This window comes from Taudactylus pleione, unplaced genomic scaffold (genome assembly GCF_031769625.1).
Source record: "Taudactylus pleione unplaced genomic scaffold, aTauple2 ptg000454l, whole genome shotgun sequence".
Lineage (NCBI taxonomy): Eukaryota > Metazoa > Chordata > Amphibia > Anura > Myobatrachidae > Taudactylus > Taudactylus pleione.
Window position 1 is genome coordinate 634,177 of NW_028284856.1, and position 22,061 is coordinate 656,237.

At 40.9% G+C, this 22,061-nt stretch overlaps 1 protein-coding gene across 14 annotated transcripts in view; it reads right to left on the bottom strand.

Moving 5' to 3' along the window:
* Positions 1-22,061, bottom strand: part of ANK2 (ankyrin 2) — a 696,877-nt gene that overhangs the window by 128,441 nt on the left and 546,375 nt on the right. For 12 of the 14 annotated variants that reach the window (XM_088448313.1, XM_088448312.1, XM_088448317.1 and 9 more), the window contains 4 exons: positions 18,329-18,427; positions 11,771-11,869; positions 8,085-8,157; positions 1,674-1,815 (listed from right to left, as the gene is read on the bottom strand). In XM_088448313.1, coding sequence (XP_088304439.1) covers positions 1,674-1,815; positions 8,085-8,157; positions 11,771-11,869; positions 18,329-18,427 — 413 coding nt within the window. Of the gene's footprint in view, positions 1-1,673; positions 1,816-5,870; positions 5,928-8,084; positions 8,158-11,770; positions 11,870-18,328; positions 18,428-22,061 lie in introns of all 14 variants that reach the window. The other 2 variants (XM_088448319.1, XM_088448318.1) reach the window with 1 other exon arrangement.

Genomic DNA, 22,061 nt, shown 5'->3' on the forward strand with positions numbered 1-22,061 from the left:
GAACGATATGGTCAGCGCCGTAGCTAGACGGCAGTGCGCCCTGTGCAGCACTGCCGCCCCTCTCCGCCCCCCTCCTCCCCCCTGAGCTCTTACCCTAACTTCCGAGGGGAGGAGGGAGGGCGGGATCTTCTGCCGATTTTCAGTGTCCGGCGCGCACCGCTGCCGGAGGCCTCTATCTGCAGACCTCCGGCACAGAGAAGTGTGTGGCCGGGGCCGCTGGAGGATGGCGCCCGGTTCACATGACCCCTCAGCCCCCCCCCTAGTTGCGGCCCTGATGTGGTGCACATCATGTAGTGTGTACGCTCAACCGGAAGACCTCAAGATATATTGGTCCAATCTTTCCTCTGAAGAGATCACCTGACCTGCCAGTGATCTATACACAATGATTACATAGTCTGTAAAGGAGAAAAGATTAATTGGGTACACTGCTCCAATATGATATATTGTGCCGTCATTCGGAAGATTGCACAGTGTGTATGCTCTATATTGTGTGTTCTGAGATGAAGGGAAATTGGAACGACCGTCACGTCTTGTCTATGTCGTTCTGATGTGTACATGGCCTTAGTGTTTGGTGTTATAAAACTGTGGATTCTATTCATGTTCACACTCCTCATCTTTATTGCAACATTCTTAAATATCTACAAAATGTCCTACTTTTTAATCCTTTAAAGGGCCCCTAACCTAAAACACAATTTGCTTTATAAAACAGTTACTACATAAATATGAAAACATAATGTTTCATCCTTGGTCCTTAAAACCAAACCAATAGTTTATAATCTGATTTATTTTTTGCCTCTGCTTCCACGTGCGGCACTAGTTTGCACCTCTGATTATACATTAAAGTCTGTAGGTTGCTTAGAAATGTCTATTCCATGTTTGTTACATCAGTTTGATAGAAACACAACACACTATTTATAGAAGCAACATGTAATTGCTCAAATTTGTCTCCATTGTAAAGAGAAGCGCCGGTTATGGCCTCTGAATCTAAAACAGCAATTTAGCAAAATTGAAAGTTAATTGCGGCAAAGCACCAGGAACACACGGTGCTCTGGAGGTAAGAATGAGCTCATGCATAAACATATAAGACTCTTACATATAAGTATAATCCATTTAGAGCTCAGCTATGACAACACTGTCACTGCCACTTGGCTATGTTAAATGTTTAGAGTTATATTTCCTTCCTCAATGCATTACATACATTTTAAAGCTATATTAGAAAGTATATAGTCAGTGGTAGAGCATCTTGGTGGCTGTGAAAACCTCAATATGGCAATAGTCAAAAATATGCAAACTTCCTTTTAAAGGGGACTCCATTCACAGCGCACAATGTTCAGATTTATATCGAGGCACTCCGCAGCCAATACATGGTGCAAAATGCATCTGAACAATGACACTTGCTTGAATGGACCCATTGACTATAGAAACGTAATCCTGATTTAATCATTGTGTTAATAAATATTAACAGAACACACTGAAGTGAAAAGAAATGTAATTTGATTAACAGTGTTAAAACAGCAGGTAGGGTCCTACCCATGTCACCACCTCTTCCTAAAGTGATGGTTGAGAACAATCTTTAGTCAATACAGAACTTGTTGCCTCAAGGACATTTTCTCAACACATTAATTTCCTCATTTCATTTTTCTACCAGAGCAATTTTGACGGTGAGTGCATACCTGTCTGAGCGTCCGCCCTCCAAGCTGTACCTCAGGTAGGTCATGCCATCCAGAAATTGACTGCTTGGCAAAGAATCGTCTCCCAGTTCCTTCAAGTCTTCAGGCCGCAGGTACTCTCCACCATCACCGGTCATTGTATCATCTTAGAAAAGTGAATGAAAATGGTATATATTACACATCTTTACAGTGCTAACTTACCCCATACTTTCTCATAGATTACACATCTTACATCCTACATACAGTATTTCTGGAAATATTGGGGGCAAAAAGCTAATATAAAATAATTTACTACAATGCATTATGGCCAATTTGATTGACAATGACAACATTGGAAATGAATGTTTAAAACAATAGAGGTGCGTCACTGCCATATAAATAAATTAAGATCAAAAGTGACAGGAAATTGTCCTCAGTGTGATATTTTCAGAAAGTTATCAAAAATATAACCATTGCTTTCACACATGTTGGCCTAACCAAAAATCAATTCCTCATGCTTCAAATGTTGTCATCCATTCCTAGCAGTGGTAGCTCCAGAGGTGGGGCTGCAGCACAGTCCAAAGTTCAGACAATGCAGGGGGGGTGATGGTGTGACTGAGAGACTACGCAAGGGGGGAGGTGATGGTGTGCTGGTACACTGCAAACTTCAATTCTATTTATGTTTTCACAATAAATTAGGATATATTTTAGACATTTTCATTTTGAGATATAGCCTATTATAAAAAAAAGTTGCTGTTCTTTGTAAATATTGGTTTATGCGCTAATGTAAGTGCGGTATGAAGATTAATCCAGAATCCTCCTCTACCTTACTGCCACGTCACTCTGTTCTGGATACAGTCGTCTAGCACCTCCTCTCCTTCCAACGCATTTCAATGCCATGATAAAGGGACAGGTGGTCCCGAAACGCGTTGGCAGGAGAGGAGGCGCTAGACGACTGTATCCAGAACAGAGTGACGTTGCAGTAAGGTAGAGGAGGATTCCGGATTAATCTTCATACCGCACTTACATCGCACACTTACCTCTTGGATCTGGTAAAGCAACCATCCGACTATTTATTATATTTACTTAAAAATATTCTGCTGCTATTATGAATGTTTATGTTTTTATACATTTATTCATTATGGATCCATTGCTGCTATCTGAATATCAAAATTGTGGATTACTACTTATCTTTTAATATTGTTATTTAGTCTGTTGAAACGCTATTAAATTTATGCATTTTACCTATCTGTGTATATGGTGTCATACCATCAAAATAAGGAGACACTGAATTAAGGGTAGTGCTTGAGATTAGATACACGGATTTCTTATCCATAGTTCTAGGTGTGGGTACACCTTTTTTCTGATCTTGAGCTGCTCTCCCTCACTACGCTTGCAGCGCTTCTAAGTCACCCTTTTATATATATATATATATATATATATATATATTCATAACACCAATATGTGTACATTAGACAGCAATAGTAAATTGAATTACATTAAATAGGGAAGACTTATTCATCATACTCATAATAGTACAAAAACTGTGTAATGAATGTCCCCACCTTCATTTTGCATATCAGTGTACATAAGGGAACTATCTAAATCTAAACTGTAAATCACATCATTGCAAACATTTGTTTATACAACTACTCGCATACATGACACAGATTGTATTACTAATGTTAGTCAATAGAAAATAACCAAGCTTAATTTCAGCTGACTGCAGGACCATTTTAAGACGTCATTAAGCTCATGTAAAATATCACATCCATACAAACTTACTAAACACAAAAAAACAGCCATATCCAAAAACTAACGCACATTTAGTTTTCTAAAGACATCAATTCAATACATAATATATACATTTTGTGTTTGTTTACATTGCTACCAATTAAATTGTGAGGGTTTCCTTCATATTTGTAGAGTTTGAAAAATGAAGGATTTGAGAATTTGTAACAGTTTGAGCTAGAGACAGGATGTAAGAATGTTGTAAAATTATTAAATTACATTTAATATTTTTTTTGTTATTTGGCCAAGGATACATTAGGATCATTTTGGTCTAGCAACGACTTAAGAGGAGATCACCTTTTTGAAAAAAAAAAAACACTCCAAGTAATCCAGGGACCTGAAAAGCGATCCCTCTGTTATGGTAGGTCCAGTCCAGACAAATGCCCTCTTTGCTTATTACAACGTCTCTAGCTTACTTGGGAATTCAGAATGTATTCGAGTGCAGCCAGCACAGGGCTAAATAATAAATATCTAGTGAAAAACAATACTTTTGTGATAACAGAAATGATTTGCACTAATGTGGGTGGTATTTCAGATAAATATGGTAGTGTGCTCAGAAAAGCTTTGTTCCATATAGTATCTCTCAAATTATATATACATTTTGGGTCTCCCATATCCAAAATGCTTGGGACCAGAAGTATTTTGGACATCAGATTTTTCCGTATATTGGAATATTTTCATACCATAATGAGATATCTTGGAAATGGGACCCAAATCTAAACACAGAATGCATTTTTGTTTCATATACACCATATACACATATGGTAATTTTATACAATATTTTTATTAATTTTGTGCATCAAAGTTTGTTTACATACACACAATTAATTTATGTTTTATATGCACCTTATACACAGATTGCTATATATATATATATATATATATATATATATAGCAATCCATACTTGCTTTTTTGTGGTGCAGCGTAGTATTATTTTATAGTAACTTAGGATACTTCTTTATGACTTTATAATTATATAGGCGCGCCCTAATTGTGGATCATAAGCCTGAAGATGATGTTATACAACATTTTTAATAATTGTGTGCACTAAACAAAGTTTACAATGAACAATCAAACAGCAAAGGTGTCACTATCTCAGTCGCCCTCAAAAAATTCCGTCTTTCTGAATATTCCGTACTTTGGAATATTTGGATATGGGAGACTAAACCTGTATTTTGAAATATATCACAAAATGTTCGTTTTGTAAAGTCTGGATACCTGGTATATCAAAAGGATTTAAAAAGGACGTGCAAAGGCATAAGACTTTTTGAATCTACGGATACACTAGATCCAGGCAAGGCTTATGAGTTATCTAGGGTGTTTTATTTTGTTTGTTTCTTCAGCAAGATTTGACCACGACTATCTAGGATACTGAATCCCAATCTTGGGTTTGCTATAATTTTACTATGCAACTGAATTATCACATTCTAATGCTAAAATAAAAGATACAAATCTACTAGAAACATCTAGTATACAACATGGTAAGATTAAAATAATTTCTGAAGTAATCTGAAATCTATAAGTAAATATTTCAAAGGATAAAAACAAATTCATACAATACTGCCTTAATAGCCATAAAAGGCACCAAAAGTTAATTTGAAAACCCAGAAATACTTGCAGTCAGGTGATAACATGCTGACTCTATGAAAATATGCTGCATCAGCACATGTGAGGGAGTACCTCAATATCTCCTGCAGCATGGAAGTTTTGGTCACATTGTTCACAAAGTCGGTTAATGGATAGCCGGCAAGGACCAGTGAAGCATGTGCACGCTGGGTCCTTGCCGACCCAGACTATCTACTGAACATGCCCGTCAACCTGACGACGCTTGTCAGGTTCGGCATGTTCAGAGATAGGAGGTCGGGCTCCTGCACTGAATGACGTTCAGTGAACGCCGTTCAGTGCGGTGCCCACACCTCGGCGACCTGAAGGTCTGAACGCTAGATGTTCAGGTTGCCTAGTAGATAGGCCCCTTTACACCAGAAAACGTTGCCTGTTTTATAACCATGTGACATCACACTTGGGTGCATGCTTAGAAAGCTTCAGCTCACACATACAAATTTTACTATGGGCTTCTAGAAGGATCACATATTAAAATGAAAGAAAGACTTCACTAATATAATATAATGCACTAATCCTACAGGAATGATTTAAATGTGATTTGATGATAAACTCTAATGTAAGTGAAAACACTGCTTAGGAAATTAGCAGACAGGGCTTATTTTAAACATGCTTGACCACAAAAAAAACTCCATTCCTTAAAGCATCAGTATGTAAACGTAGAATATTATAAGTTAGTTTCACACTCCTAACATGTTATGTTCACAATTTAATATTAGAAAATGCAACACTACACCCAATCAATGTACACCAAGCTCACACCACAACGTACCGGTATACAGTATGCCCATACTTTGTTATATCAATACCTTGCAGTCCTAGAAGTTCTTCATCGGACAAAAGCTCACCAGCAAATAATTTATAGGCTGTGCAAAGTACATTTCGATTTGTGAAAGGGGTAAAGAAGATTTATATAGTTAATATGAGACCGCTTGGAATGCTGAAGGACCTTCGCTACATACGCAGACGTTCCCTGTGTTGCTAAGCACATAGGAGAGCAGCAATAACCAAGCTAAAGATTATTGTATATCAGTCAATGTAAAATAAAGGAGCATAGCAAGAATGCAAACATTTAATAACACATATATGAAAGAACACGTTTATGAGCAGCAGATCTTTACTCTCCTCCCTAATTTCCACACAACAGCTCCATAATGTCTCTGTTGTCCTTCCCATGGACTGAGAGCTGGATTGGAGGACACCAGGGAGCATGCTTAAGAGTACACTGTGGGCCTGATTCAGAGACTTACTCTATGCCCATATTTACTCAGATTGAGCGATTTATAGCCATTGCACAGGCGTGAAAGCTGTACTGCGCACGCACAGCAATTGGTTTGCATTTACGCTTGCACAGAGGATTCACTCTCAAAGTGAGTGACAGAAAGTCAGCATTTGGGGAGGTAACAGGGGAGGTGGCTAGGTAAAGGCAGGTGTGTTGGGGCCATATAAGCTCTGTGTCATGGGCGTGCATAAATTAGCCAATGCCATCTCCTTCTGAGCATGAGCGCTCTCAGCGTGTCAGGAGAGATTGCAGATACAATTGCATTACCGTACATCTCTGAATCAGGCCCTGTGACTGCTTACTGGGAGGAACTGCTGGATGGAGCTGCAGGAAAATATGGAAAAAAGACCCACAACTCTGCCACCTTTAAGCCTTTCCAAAATGGTAATGATAATACAAGTCATAGGAGGGATATGTATTAGCAAGTAACAACGTATTCATTCATATGATGCATTCTGATTGGAATATCGCGTAATAGGATGTGTTATGCCCTATGCTCCAATATTTATTACAAACTGCTAACACTTTTTTAGAATAAGGATACAGATGTCATCTGCAGGTTTCTTGCTACAAATTACTCCTGAACCCTCATGCAGTAATAAAGGGAACAATGCTCAGAATTTTTCAATTATCTCGCACAGCCTCTTTTATATTAGCTAGTAAGGAACACGCCACAACCTCTCCCAATATCATGGCTCTGCCTCACCGGACAAGGCGTTAGAACCCTGGCCGCCCTCAATGCATGAAAAGACTGGGGATTTAATACTTAGAATAAGTGAATTTGGTGTGATTGCACAGATATTACAGCACATTTTTATTAATCTTAGCCCTATAAGATGGCGAAGCAGAGACCCTGAGCACAGACTGAGTTGATCTACTGATAGTAGGTATGCTTTAGGCTAGCGAACACAGATTTACTTTATAAAGAACAGATTAAAATATGTCCGAAACCAAATATTTATAACAGGTCAAGGCTAAAAAAAGTGTCAGTAGCAACGCATATAATATACATGGTGGCTGTACAATAATGTGACTTTGGGGGTGGGGAAATATTGTCTGGGAGTTGTCTTATCTTTACATTCCCCTTCTGTTAAGATTATATATTATGTGATTCTTCATATCCCAAGTACAGTAAATTGAAATTTCTTCCTTTAACATTTGCTGACATTCAAAACTACTTTAATATAGACCAATTTTAGCAGAAAAACTATGAGTGAAAATATATCCAATAAAACAATTTCAATATTCAGTAAAATAATTGCAAAGACTTTCCGCCTGGTAGACTCAGGCCTACGTCACTGCATCAGCTTTCAGTTCAGTTACTGCAGACTTAGATAAGGATAATGTACATTTTACATCTAACAGCAAAGCTACAACAAGATACAAAGATCAGGATGAAAGAAAGGCAGTGACACCTTCCAACTCATCCAAAGACTGAACGTGGAGTTTGTATTCTATATTTAGGAGGACAAACGCCCATTATTATATTCTAAACATTCAAACATTTACACTGCAGCAACTACTTACTCATCAGGCTTCATATAGAATAAGTACAGTAGTATCATCACCAGCCACACCACATAGTCTCCCTACCTGGTCACATGTTATGGTATTAGGGACAGATGTTATCTGACCCTAAACTACATGTGATGCTCAATCATGGTTACATTCCATATTGCAGAACTATGCAAAAAACAACTGTTGTGCTTTACTGTAAACATGAATATATAACAGAACCCACCTTCTTCATCTGAGACGTCCAGTACCTCAGTCATTGTCTCAGGCACATTCAGCTTATGCTTCTCTGTTACAGTCTGCACAAACAAGACCAACATCAGCAAATGGTAAGAAGATGTATTTCCGTATATTACAATATGATTCTACAGCATCCCATAGTAGGGTGAATCATCGCATTAATGCATTAGGAAAAATAATCAGGAGGAAACTAAGCCAGCACTGATCATACAGGATGTTGATATCTATGTATATTGGTAATTTATTTGCTCCTTCCTTAATATAATATGTTAGTAGAGGCTGTAACATATGGCTAACAAATGGAAGGGTCACATGTACAGTAGCAGCATAGTAACCTATTCACATGGGCCTGTTAAACTGGTAGGCCAACCTCAGACCTCCTTTACATGCTGATATGCACATCTTCCTGCAACTATAACACAAGATATTTCTATCTTTTTCTTGATTCCTTTCTGATTTGTTTTACCAATATTTTATATGATCTATGAAGTTTTTTTAATTTTATTGCTATTGGATACCTTAGAAAATACACAATAAATGTTATGTATATCTGCAGGCTCGCAATGCTCCAAGATGATTCTATGGCACGCCTGGTCCTGTGAGACTCTGCTAGTATCAGGCATGTTTTTTTGCGTCTTTTCTAGCCGAAAGTGCGTCTACGTCGCAATGTGAGGTGACAGGGATGCACCAGCAGACTGTGTGGATTAATTTGATATGTGACGCTTATATATCTGTGTTCACCTGAGTCCCTGATTCTGTATACGAAGTGCTACAATGTAGCGGCTGCAGCTTTTTTCACTCCAAGTTCCGTTGTGGTTCATCTACAGGCTCAGGTGCCCACAGATATACAAGTGTCACATATCACATTAATCTGCACACTCTGCTGGTGTGTACTAGTCACATTTTTGGCAAAAAAAGACGCCCGGCGCTAGCAGTCTCTGATGACTCACTCACTCCGGGCATATTGCGCTGCATGGCGCACTGAGGCTAGATGAGCAAGGGCACATATGTAGTTTTTAAAGTTGGCAGATTCTCCAGAAAATGCGCTGAGCTCAATCATAAAAATGCCCTAGCTCCTACCACTTTAGGAGCTGTTTATACAGTTACTCTTTTCTGTATTTCTCTTGAAAACTACTGTATATACTACTACCATTAATTTAGGCCTCATTTATGGCCTAAATGAATGAAGATGGTGATGGCCATTTGGGACTGTCTTCATTTCATTATTACATTGGCTGAAGTACATCTATAAAGTATTTCCCTGCAGAAGGGCATCCCATTATAATTATAGAGAAGAGACCCAGTTTCCATGGGATGTAGTCAGTCAGCAGACAGCCTAATTACTGGCACCAGAATCCCAACAGCAGTTGGGATCCTGGCTCCAGTATACCGATCACCGGCATCCCGAAGGTAAGTATCAGGGGTTAGGTTTATCGTTAGGTACTAGGGGAGTTACCTATTTCCAGGATCTGGGAGGGGGTGCAGAGTGTAATTAACTTGCAGATGTAAAATACTGTGTACCCTCCCATAACACACGGAATGTCTCTGTGCATGTGTAATCGCCACTACTTTACTGAACGTAGTTCCTCCCCGCACATTTGAAGATCATTTCGCACGAGTAGTTGCATGACCTGCTTCCATCATTGTGTGCAAGTCTTCACAATTCCACAAATGCTGCCATATTAGGATGAAAATCTACACACTTTTCTGTTACACTAGGTGCACATTTGGAAAAATAGGAGCATGACATTACAGAAAAGCCTTGGCTCTGCAGCTTTACACTTTTCACTTATTCGTGCTCAGAGGTGAGCTTCTGATTGGCCCACACCCACATCCTCATTGCAGTAAAGTACAGTAAATGTACCGGTTTCCACTAAACATCGCTAAGTGTATCAGGCTGATGTTGACTTAAGGTTTATACACATTGTGTTCATTTTACTTTTTCTTATATACACTTTTTATGTGTCTAGTAATGTGTTTACGTAACTATTTTTACTTTGTTATCGTAAAACAGATTTGACTGATAGGATGAATGAGCACATAGGGACAGTAACAAGCAGAATATGTGCACTGGAGAACACTACAGTAAAACTAACCTCAATATGTAAAAAAAATATTAAACACATACTGTGTCAATACATCTTCATTACTTGAAATGATTATATCTGTACACATCTCTTTACAGCAGACTTACATCATATATACTCTATATGAACACTTCTAAATTGTCACAAAATCAGCTAGGGTGTTTCCAGCTATTGATGAGTTAAAATGTGTTTGTCTCTTTTCAACAAATCTGTGACAGATTTTCCTAGATAAAGATAGTACAAACAGCCGGCAGGTGGGCAGCACTGAAGTTGGGCAAAGGAGGGGGAGGTGGGGACTGGGATTCATGCATATAGTGCTGATTTGGCAAGAACCCCGCTTTACGGCTTGTATGGAGGCCAATCAGAAATGTTTAAACTTGGGAAAAGTTAGCCTGGCTCTGATTTCGCTCATTTATGTAAAGAAGTAAAACTAAGCTGGTGACAGCCATATAATTATGCAGCGGCAGTGCCAAGGTTTTCTTTGAAAATGTAGTGAAAAGTGGCAATCTGCCAATTTAATTAGTAACATAAAAACAATAATCTGCTGCATTACAAAACATATAAAATACTAAATAATCTCTTTGTCAGCAGTGCTCTATTTCAGTTGACTATAGTTCTACGGGAGAGATTATTTTAACTACTAGCCTGTAAATACAACAAAGTCCATTTAGCAGACTGATAGGTAACTAGCCATTAATACTACAACGCACATAACACACAAGCAGTCAGTGACTGATTTAAATTAACAACAGCTGAAATGTTTTACAGTAAAATTTGTATGCGTGGTTTGTGCTAATGGTGGTGTGTGAAAAGTCATCACATTTTTTGTGCATCTAGGCAACAGCCACCCGATGTGAACAGTCCAATCACTGGGCTGTCACATGCTGCACGGACAATCCAAGTGAACAGCAAAAAAAGAATATTAGTAAAGAGATACTGATTGCAACAGTGACATGAACAATCTGTTCACTGCTGATTATTAGCAGAAGAGAACATTGGTGGAATCAGTCTAATGTACTGTCGATGCTGCATCTGATGATGTCAAGCTGCCTGTTTCCAATTTGTAGGAATTTAACCCATATTAATAGGATAAAGAGGAAATGCAGCGTATATAAAACATGAATTGTTTATAAATGACTACATTAGCCTATATAAAAATTCCAGTGTGATTGGTAGAAAAAGAAGAAAACATCCATGAACTGGTTAATTGGATATAGTTATATTGCAAGCATTATGACATCTAGCAGAATTGTGGACTTCTGTTTTGAGCTTGGTTTTTGCAATTAAGTTTCTTCAAGAAGTACATATAAATATTTTCATTCCGTGTTATCGGTCCAGATCCTAATAAATCGGTGATCATGTGAAACAAAAGTTGGATATAAAATCCTAAAGAAGCTGGAGGCCACACTAATAGCATAAGTGCATTTCTGTGGCCATCTACATTACAAAACGGACACATCGAACTTTTAAATCAGCGCACACCCACACTAACAGAACAGATGAGGTCACTGACTGTCTATTAATGTCAGTCTAGCACATTCAACAATGGATTTCTTGTAAAAACTGAAGATAAAGTAGTACTCACAGTTGTGGTTGTGACAATCTCCTCAGTGACAACTTTCAGTGTATCCACCACAGAGATGTATCCCAGGCGTCTGGCAATTGCAAGGGCAGTATTGCCATTCTGCAGGGGAAGATGAGATGGGGGGAGAGTGGGAGTCAATTATATCACACACAGCACTGTAAAAGAGCCAGCCTTTCCATCCAAAACATGGAGCCGAGCACAGGAAAAAGCGCTACAGTAATGTGTAGTTCACTTCAGAAGTCTGTCTGTGCTGCTCTAATCCCCATAGCAACACAACACACTGACATCTGCCAGCTTCTTTGCATAAAAATGTTCTGTCTGCTTTAAGGCTGTCACGCACCAGCAACAATTTGCCTTAAATGCTAGATACATAAGATGCCTCCAAAGCAGGATGACTGTAATGATGTATCTGAACTATATATGGACTAATCTGGAATATGTTTTCAGAGTGACTGTTATTGTATGAAACAGAGGAGCACCAGTGTCAGCTTCTGCCATAATTGAATTAATCTTATCTAAGCGCTCCCTTAAGAAAAATAAAACTACATCATAAACACATCTGACAGTCATTAGGAAGAAGTACAAGTCATTTCCATACAGGAAAGTCTTCGTCTACCAACCGCAAAATAACAAAGTACAGTATAAACCAATAAAATCCTGACTCAGAAACACCTGACTTTAGTACCCTTGCCATTAAAAAACAGATACTTGCTAGTAGAATCAAATGGTAAATTCCCACACAATATACTCTGACCTGCCACTAACACAGCTGAGTTACATTACAGTAGTGAGTAACCTACAGTCTTGCTTGTCCCATCGAAAAACAGGAAGTAGTGGAACAGAATAATTAACATTGTGCAACATAATGTAAACATTTTCTCATTTCTTAAACAGGGAATACTGAGGAGGTTTAACTTTGTACCTAGTATACCCCCCCCCCCTCCGCTCGGGTGAGAGAACATAAGCAGAACCTACAATAAAATAGGGCAAACAGGCTTATGATTCATCCCTCATACAGCTAACAAAGGAAAAACATATTATGCAAATGTAAAGAATAGAGACATCTCTACTATGTCTACATCTAATCCAGCCCTATATCCAAGCAATAATCTGTATAATAGCTAAACTCTTTATTTGAAGTCTTCCAATTCATATTAAAGCCATTGAAATAGGTCCCCAAAATCCTAGAACAGGATGCATATAGTATGAGCATGTTGCCAATCAGATTTTTGCAATGTATTGGAACCAAGCATACAAAAGTATGGGTAATTCAGAGTAGTACCCATCTGCACTTGCTACTGAGTTGTAATTGTCTATTTGACACTGTCAAGCACCAGCTCCTCCTACAAATCCTCCACTCTCTTAGCCTCCATGAAACTGCACTGTCATAGTTCTTATCCCGCCTGTCTCCACACCTACTGTACCTCCACCTTCCCTCCTTTCCCCTACCTCTTCACATCTACCAAGGCTCTATCCTCGGCTCTATCCTCTTCTTCCACTACACCTCTTCCTTTGGTATATCCATCAGCTCCTTCAATCCCCAATAACACATGTAGCCAATGACACCCACATTTACCTCTTTTCACCATGACATTTAATCTCTTGCCCACTCCTGCATCTCCGGCTGTTTGTTGGCCATCTCCACTTGGATGGCCACTTATTCCTAAAACTCTGAATTTCTAAAATAAAAGTTGTTTTTCATCCCACCAAGGCACCTCTTCTTCCCGTTGACAATATCTTCATCTAGGTATCATCCTCCTCTCGACCCTCTCTTTCTCTTCTAGCATTCAGTTCCTCTCGTAATCCTGCCGTTTATGTCTCCAAGAAGATCAGGATCCTCCCCTCTATCACTTCTCAGGTCTCATTCCCACGCACACACTGTCCTGCTTATTTTGCTCTGTCAATGACTGTCTCCTCTGCTCCTCCCTCATCACCTCCTCCCACACCAGACTCCAGGATTTGTCTACTGCCCTCCCATGCTCTCAGACACTCACCCAGCCTTCCTGCCTTCAAATGAAACCTAAAAACTCATCCCTTCACCCAAGCCTAGCACCCCTCCTTCTAAGTTTTGCTTGTGCAATACCCAACTTGTCTCCTCTCTCTCTTTGAGTGTCCACCCATTGCCCCTGCAGAATGTAAGCTTTTGTGCAATTATGTGAACTGCGCATGTTAATTGTGCACATTTGTGATCACCCATATACTATGCATGTACTTTATGTATGTACTATACACTATGTACGGCACTACATAACACTTGTGATGCCATAATAACTGGCCATTCTTCAGTAGGCTAAATTCAAAGAAGGCGTGGTGATGTAATTTCAGGCTATGCATAGTTGCAACTGCATCTGACTTGTAATCTCTGCTTCAGTCCCAATGTCTTTTATCCATACAGTAGAATATAAAACACTGCCACAGATCTGCCAACCACTACAACATACCTCCCAACATGACCCGTTCCAGGAGGGACACAATGCTCTGGTCCTGGACTTCCCTGGTAATTTATGCTTTGTGGCAGCTCCAGAGGTGGGGCTGCAGCACAGTCCAAAATTCAAATAGGGGAGTCACACCAACTGCCAGTGAGTCCCAGCCAGTGATGTTTGGCAGCGTGTGAAATGACAGTTGTTGTGGCTCCCCTATTTGAATTTTGAACTGCGCTGCAGCCCCACCTCTTACCAGGGAAGCCCAGGACCAGAGCAATGTCCCTCCTGGAGAGGGTCATGTTGGGAGGTATGCTACAATACCCTAAAAGCTCAATTTAAATACGCAATAACAAAATAAAAGAAAAACAAACTTTCACATTAGTTTATATGTTTGAACACGAGAAACCAGCAAACAGCAAACTATGGGCCTGATTCAGAGCCGCTCGTAAGCGGCCGCTCGTTCGTTCCGAGCGATGTTTGCCCAACTGCGCATGCGTACGGATCGTAATACGCATGCGCGAATCAGTCAGTGCGGCCGAAAATCGTTTGTTCGCTAAATAGCGAATGCCTGCTAATATGATTGACAGGAGGAGGCGTATGTGGGTGGTAACAGGGGAAAGTGCTTGAAAACGGGGAGTGGAGATCAGAACGCAGGCGTGCTTAAAGGTCAAAACGGGCGTTTTATGGGTGTGCATAATTAATACAGCAGCGTCACTGACCATGTCACTGGGTTATTTTATAGTCAGAACTGCTCGCAAATTTGTGGTAGGAAAAACCAACCACAAGAATAGCGAGCAGTTCATACACTGGTCGATGTACTCGATTAATCTAATAAATAGCGGACATGACGTAGGATGCGAGCGGCCAGGGGGCGTAGTTATCCAAAAAACGACCGCAAGTTTTGTTCGCTCGTTCAGACATAGAGGGGTGAACAGACCGCAAAGAGCGAACGGTTCATTTGAATAGCCACCCCTTTTTTTGGAACGAACGAGCGCAAATAGCGACCGGCTCTGAATCAGGCCCTATGTCCCAAAAATGGCCTTTAATAGTCCATGAAGCAAAACCAGTAAACCAACAGCAGTTGCAGCGATCTGGGTCACAGATCTTTGTTACGGCAATAGAGTAGCTATAAAGCCCTCAGTTTATAAGGGAGAAACGGCGCCAAGTAAAGTAACACACCCCTAGCAACATTTCAAATCACAGAGCCTAGCAACCCACAGCATACCAGCCAAACAGGGGTCAGAGCAACCGCTATAGCCAATCACACTGATATCTCATAGCAGAGATGTGATAGAAACATAACTAAGCTGACAAGAAGACAACTGTGTCGCTGTCAGTGCTATAGACAGTGAGTACACAGATTGTATAATCCAGAAGATACCAAATGAACAAAGCAGTAAGCTTTCCCACATAATGGAAACATGCATACCCAACATGCATGAAAACGCCAGTAACGGTATTATATAGCCTGTTGTTTGCTGGCTTCTCTTTTTTAACTTTGTTGCTATTTTTCTGTCCATCTGCAGTGTTGCAATTTTCGTGTCTGGAAACGAAGCTCAGCTCAGTATAATAGAGACTATGGGGCTAATGAGAGAAAGCGGCCTGTGCAGTATATCATTGTGCCCCCTGTAGTTTATTGTATACAATACCTTGTTCTCTTTCTCGCCCTGTGCCGATCACTGACTGTCTCTAAAGCTGGGTACACATTAGATGATATTTCGGCAGTGGCGTAACTAAGGGGGGTCGAGCAGGTTGTGTGCCCTGGGCGCCGTAGGACCGGTGGCGCGGGGGGTACCGCCGGCCACGGTACCGACCCGTCCTAGTTAGGCAGTGTAGCGCCGACCACAGTGTGTGACATCATGACGTCTCTCCCATTACCCACTGCAGGAGCCGGAAAGGAGCCGGCTCTTGCAGTGGAAGTTCAGCATTCAATGAGAGTCAGACAGACTCTCATTGGCTGCTGCACACACATCACCGCCACGCGGCAGCGATGTCTGTGTTAACCAGCAAGCAAAGAGAGTCAGACAGACTCATTGACTGCTGAGCTCCCACTGCAAGAGTCGGCTCCTGCAGTGGGTAATGGGAGAGACTTCATTATGTCATGACGTCTCTCCCATAATGCAGAGCGCACCAGCCCGGGAGGACTGACGTGTGGCGCTGGGAGCAGTGGCTGGAGCCGGAGCGTGGATTCAGGTAAGTGTATTTTTTTTTTTACTTGTATTGTGTGTCTGCACATCGGGGGGGGGCACCATTTCAAGGGGGGACCGCTACTAGGGGCACCATTACAGGGGGACCACTACTGGGGGACCCAATGACAGGGGGGAACCACTACTGGGGGCACCATTACAGGGGGGGAGCACTACTGGGGGCACCATTACAGGGGGGGACCATCACTGGGGGGACCACTACTGGGGGGGGACCACTACTGGGGGTGAGGCACTGCTGGGAACTACAACTGGGGGGGGACTACTATTGGGGGCACTGCATCGGGAGGGGGGGGGCGGAACTACTACTGGGGGCACTATATAAGGGGCTTACTACTAGGGGACTACTACTGGTGGCACTGAATAGGGAGGAAAACTACAGGGGGCCTGCATAAGGGGGACCACTACTGGGGGCATTGCATAAAGGGGGGACTACTGCTGGGGGCACTATATAAAGGAGCACTGCATAAGGGGGACCACTACTGGGGGCACTTCATAGGGGGGGGCACTGCATAAGGGAGACCACTACTGGGGTACTGAATAAGGGGAACTAATGAGGGGCTGCATAAGGGGGACCACTACTGGGGGCATTGCATACTGGGAGTACTGTATAAGAAGAACTAATTGGGGGCTGCATAAGGGGGACCACCACTGGGGGTACTGTATAAGGGGCACTACTATGGGCCTGCATAAGAGGGACCACAACTGGGGACATTGCATACTGGGGGTACTGTATAAGGGACACTACTGGGGTTAAAGTGCATATGGAAAGGAATGTTCAGAGCGACGATAAAGGGGTGTGTCATGTTGACACGTCCATTTTTAAGTGACCACGCCTATTTTTTGCCGCACGCACCTTCGACGTGCACACATAGGGGGGGGGGGGGGCTCCATTTTTACATTTGCCCTGGGGTCCAAATTCCCTAGTTACGCCACTGTATTTCGGGCAATTTGCCGATTTCCGACAGATCGGAACGACAATATCGTTCAAATCGTGCAGTGTGTACCCACTATGTCAGGCAGTGTGTGCTCCCGTGGGGTTGTCAGTCTCATCGTCAGATCGGCCCTACATGCAGCTCATTCTGTCGTTGCGGCTGACGACTCCATGCAGTGGGACGCAGCAGGGGCCGACATATTGGGCAGTCGGGCACCGGATGGTGTAATGTGTACAGGCCACCCAATGTGTCGGCCAGTCGGTGGGGGGGGTCACCCCCTCAGATCGCTGGATACACACATTGTTTAGTGTGTACCCAGCTTAACTCCCAATGTTTGCCTGCAGCAACGCATTTTAATTTTTCACTTGTTACACAACAAAACACAGAGCTTGTATGTGACATTTTTGTCCTCTGTCAGCAATTTTGGCAAAGAAATGATTATCTCAAGTAAGAATAAATCAACTTTTAAGACTTAATGATAAGGATTCAATTAAATTAAACAGACTATTTCTATTAAAGATGGAATATGTGCGAATATATCTAACAAAGAGTGTTATACATTGCATTGTTCTTGGTACTCCTGTGTCAGGAATATGCGAGTCAAAGACACATACACATGTCCTTTATTCTCTACTATCTGTTATACATCATGGTAATATAACCCCTGTATTGTAGGCATGGGACGGGGGCAATCTTGTACGTATATAGGGCTTTGTATGTCACACTGCACTATGATTAATTAATCTGTATTTTGTTTTACTTTTTATTAAAGGAATCTCTTATCACTCAACCTTCTAAAAACAACCTTTTAAAACAAATTGAGGTTTATTAGTCCTGTAATACAATCACACATATGTTACAGCTTTGCACAGTATAGAAAATAATAGTGCTATATAAAATGAAAGATTAGAACCTCATTTTTTAAATAAACAGTTAACAACTGAAAAACATGGATTTAAAAATAAGATTGGTAAAAATAAATAATAATGATCTTACTGCAGTAGTAGCATTCGGCTTTGCTCCGTGTTGGAGTAGAACATTTATAATGTGAGTATGTCCTTGCTGAGCAGCTTGATGTAAAGGTGTGTAGCCATTCTGTATGTGGAAAAAAATACATAGAAAAAAATTAGAGTGATTTCAAAAACTAAACATTAGAGTGACGTTTTCATTAGAGACTTCCGCCCTGTTCATAGAAAGTATGATTATCTCCTAGTGATGCACCAGCAAATATTAAATGCACAATTGCAGATGTGGGTCAAATAGCTTAAATAGCAAAGAGGTGCATATTCAGTCAATCTGTTTATATAGTGTTTATTATTATATTATAAAATGCAGATGTCATGATCTCAGTGTGTTTAAGTCCAACAATCTGTACACAGCATTTTCAGCCATATAAAGAAATTTCCCAATGCTACTGTATTTAAGAGATTATATTTTCTTTTGCCATGTTAAAAGCATGTTATTACAGTATGTTGGGATTACACTTAATGGCCACTTTATTAGGTCCACCTTTCCAGTACTGGGTAGGATCCTCCTTTGCTCCAAAACAACCTCAATTTTCAGTTGCATGGATTTAACAAGGTACTGGAAGCATTCCTTAACCCGGGCATACAATATGCAATTATCAGTCAGATCTACAGATTATCGGCAGATCGGGAAATAATTGCATAGTGCATGGTCGCAACAGATCAACGATGATCAGACAGTTGGGCAGGAAAAATCTTCCAACATGCCCGACTGATCCAATCATTGGTTGGCTGCATCTGGCAGTATATGCACAGGGGAGGAAAGGGAGAAACACAGATACTGTGGCCATACACTGAAATATCTTACTGTGTATGGCCACAATATATGCTGGCTTTAAGGATGTCAGATAAAATGTCAGTTGGTCTGACAGACATTTTATCTGAAAATGTATGCCCAGCTTTAGAGATTCTGGTCCATGTAGCTGCAGATTTGTTGGATGCATAAATTATGGATAGATCCCAAAGGTGCTGTACTGGATTGAGATCTGGTGACTGTGGAGACCTTTAGAGTACACTTAACTCACTGTCAGGTTGTGGAACCAGCTTGAGATAAAGTGTGCTTAGTGACGTGGTGAGTAAGAGATGGGTAGACTGTAGCCTTATAAGAATGCGCATAGTCAGCAATAATACTCAGGTACTCTGTTGCATTTAGACAATGCTTAATTGTTATTAATGGGCCTTATTTGGGCCAAGAAAGCATTCCCTACACCATTACTAGCCTGAATCACTGAAACAAGTCAAGATGGGACCATGGAGTAATATTGTTTACATCAAATTCTGACCCTACCATCTACATGTTGCAGAAAATACCGAGATACGATTGACCAGGCAACGCTTTTCGATCTCCAACTGCCCAGGTTGGTTGAGCCTCTGCAAACTGCAGCCTCAGTTTCCTGTTATTAGCTGACAGGAGTGGGACCTGGCGTGTTCGTCTGCTGCTGTATTATTATTAATTACTTATATAGTGGCAGTATCAGGGCCGTAAGTAGGGTAGTGCGACCAGTGCCTTGTCACAGGGCAACGCAGAGAAGGGGGTGCTTTTTGGGCCTGTCAGTTTTCGGTTTATTATCATTCTCACTAGTAGTGTCCTCTTCTTTTATCCCCAGCATCTCCTGGCTTTCCCTATCTCTTCTCTGGCCCTTCCCCATGTAGCCATGGCCCTTTTTCAGGTGCACCATCTTGTGTCGCTAGTTAAAAAATGGGGGGCACCAGTACTCTCTCTGGCACAGGGCACCAAAAAGTCTAGTTACGGCTCTGGCCAGTATATTCCATTGTGCTCTCACTCCAAGGTTCAATGTACTGTGAATTCAGAGATGCACTTCTGTTTTAACACATGGCTAATTTAGACTGTTACCTTACTATTAGCTTTAATTAGTCTGGCCATTCACCTTTGACCTCTTATTAAGAAGGCATTTTTGTTTGTTGCTTTGCACACTATTACCTAAAGTCTAGAACATTATTGTGTGTGAAAATCCCAGAGGTCAGCAGTTTTTGAGATACTCAAATCACCCTATCTGGCACCAATAATAATAGTAATCTTTCGCTGCTACTGTTGACAGCGAAATTACACATTTTGGGCTTCTTCAGGACATCTGCTTATTGGAGTAGCTGCCTCAGCTAAGGGCAATGATAAATAGCCCTTAAACCGGTTATGAGATTGCTGCAAATGACAGCAGTAAGGAACATTAGGTTTTCGAGTATTGAGCAATTTAGTATTTCTTTTAATATAAATACGTCTTAAATATCCCTTTTCCGCTGCTGCAATAACCCGGGTTATTGCCAGGTCCTTGATAAAGAAAAGGTCCTTGACAAAACAAAAACCCGAGGAGAATGACCCTTGAGTCCAACCCTAGTCACTATAAGGGTTGAACCCGGGAAGAAGCCGGGTTATTGTGCAGTGTAAATGATGCAACCTGGTCACAATGATCATGTCTCAAACCAGCGAATTGGCTGGCTTCAGTAGCGCTTGAAGATTACATCATTTCCAAGCGTCCACTCTAAAGCCGGAAGACCCGGGTGACGGAAGATCCAGGTCCGGTGTGACGGCTGGCCTTGGGAAATAAACCGGATCCAGCCGTCGGTGTGAAAGAGATAAAACCTGGCTCCAACCCGTGCCCATGCTCAGTGTCCTGGATAGGAGCCAGGTAGAAAAGGGGTATAAGTATATACATTTAAGTTTACCTAAAGATGCAGGCACTGCAAGCTACATAACATGCAGTGTAATAATCTCTTTATTAATTGATCTGACAAAGCTAATTAAGGTTCTAGCAACATACAGTACTTTCCTCATTTGCATGAACAGCAGTTTTTAAAAATTAGAATGGGATACAACTTTAAATTACTTCTCCTTTAAGAATGAAATGTATAAAATAAGTATTAACATTCTTGTAGAACACATTGCTATTGTTAATTTATACCACATGCTGTGGTCTTAATTTATTAACTAGGATATAACATGTTTGGGAAGATCAGGCATACTTCCAAACATTTAAGCATGCATAATGGGGTAACATGTAAAATGTTTTGTTTTGTTTTTTTGGATTTTTGTAAATTGAATAAACAAAAACACTAAAGGTGCATACACACGTAACGATTTTATAACCAACGATTATCTGTCAGATTTTTCCCTTGAAAAAGTGAACGATTTTTGAAGTGTAATGAACGATTTTTACAACGATGAACTTGTAAAAATGTTCCTGCCCTTAATGAAAATCGTTATGTTGGACAGTCTGAAATGGACGATGAACTACAAATGCAAACTACAAATGGGAGCGCGCTACAACGATTATCGTTCATCGTTATAACTTAGAAACTGAACGATTTTTTTGAACGATTGAAAGATAACGACGTCATTAACGACAAATCGTTCAAAAAATCATTACATGTGTATGCACCTTAAGAAATCACATGTACATAAGTATTCACGGCCTTTTCCACGAAGCTCAAAATTGAGCTCAGGTGCATCCTGTTTCCACTAATCATCCTTGAGATGTTCCTACAGCTTAATTGGAGTCCACCTGTGGTAAATTCAGTTGATTGGACATGATTTTGAAAGGCATACCCCTGTCTATATAAGGTCCCACAATTGATAGTGCTTGTCGGAGAACACACCAAGCATGAAGTCTGTAGACCTCCGAGACAGGATTGTCTAGAGGCACAAATCTGGGGAAGGGTACAGAAAAATATCTGCTGCTTTGAAGGTA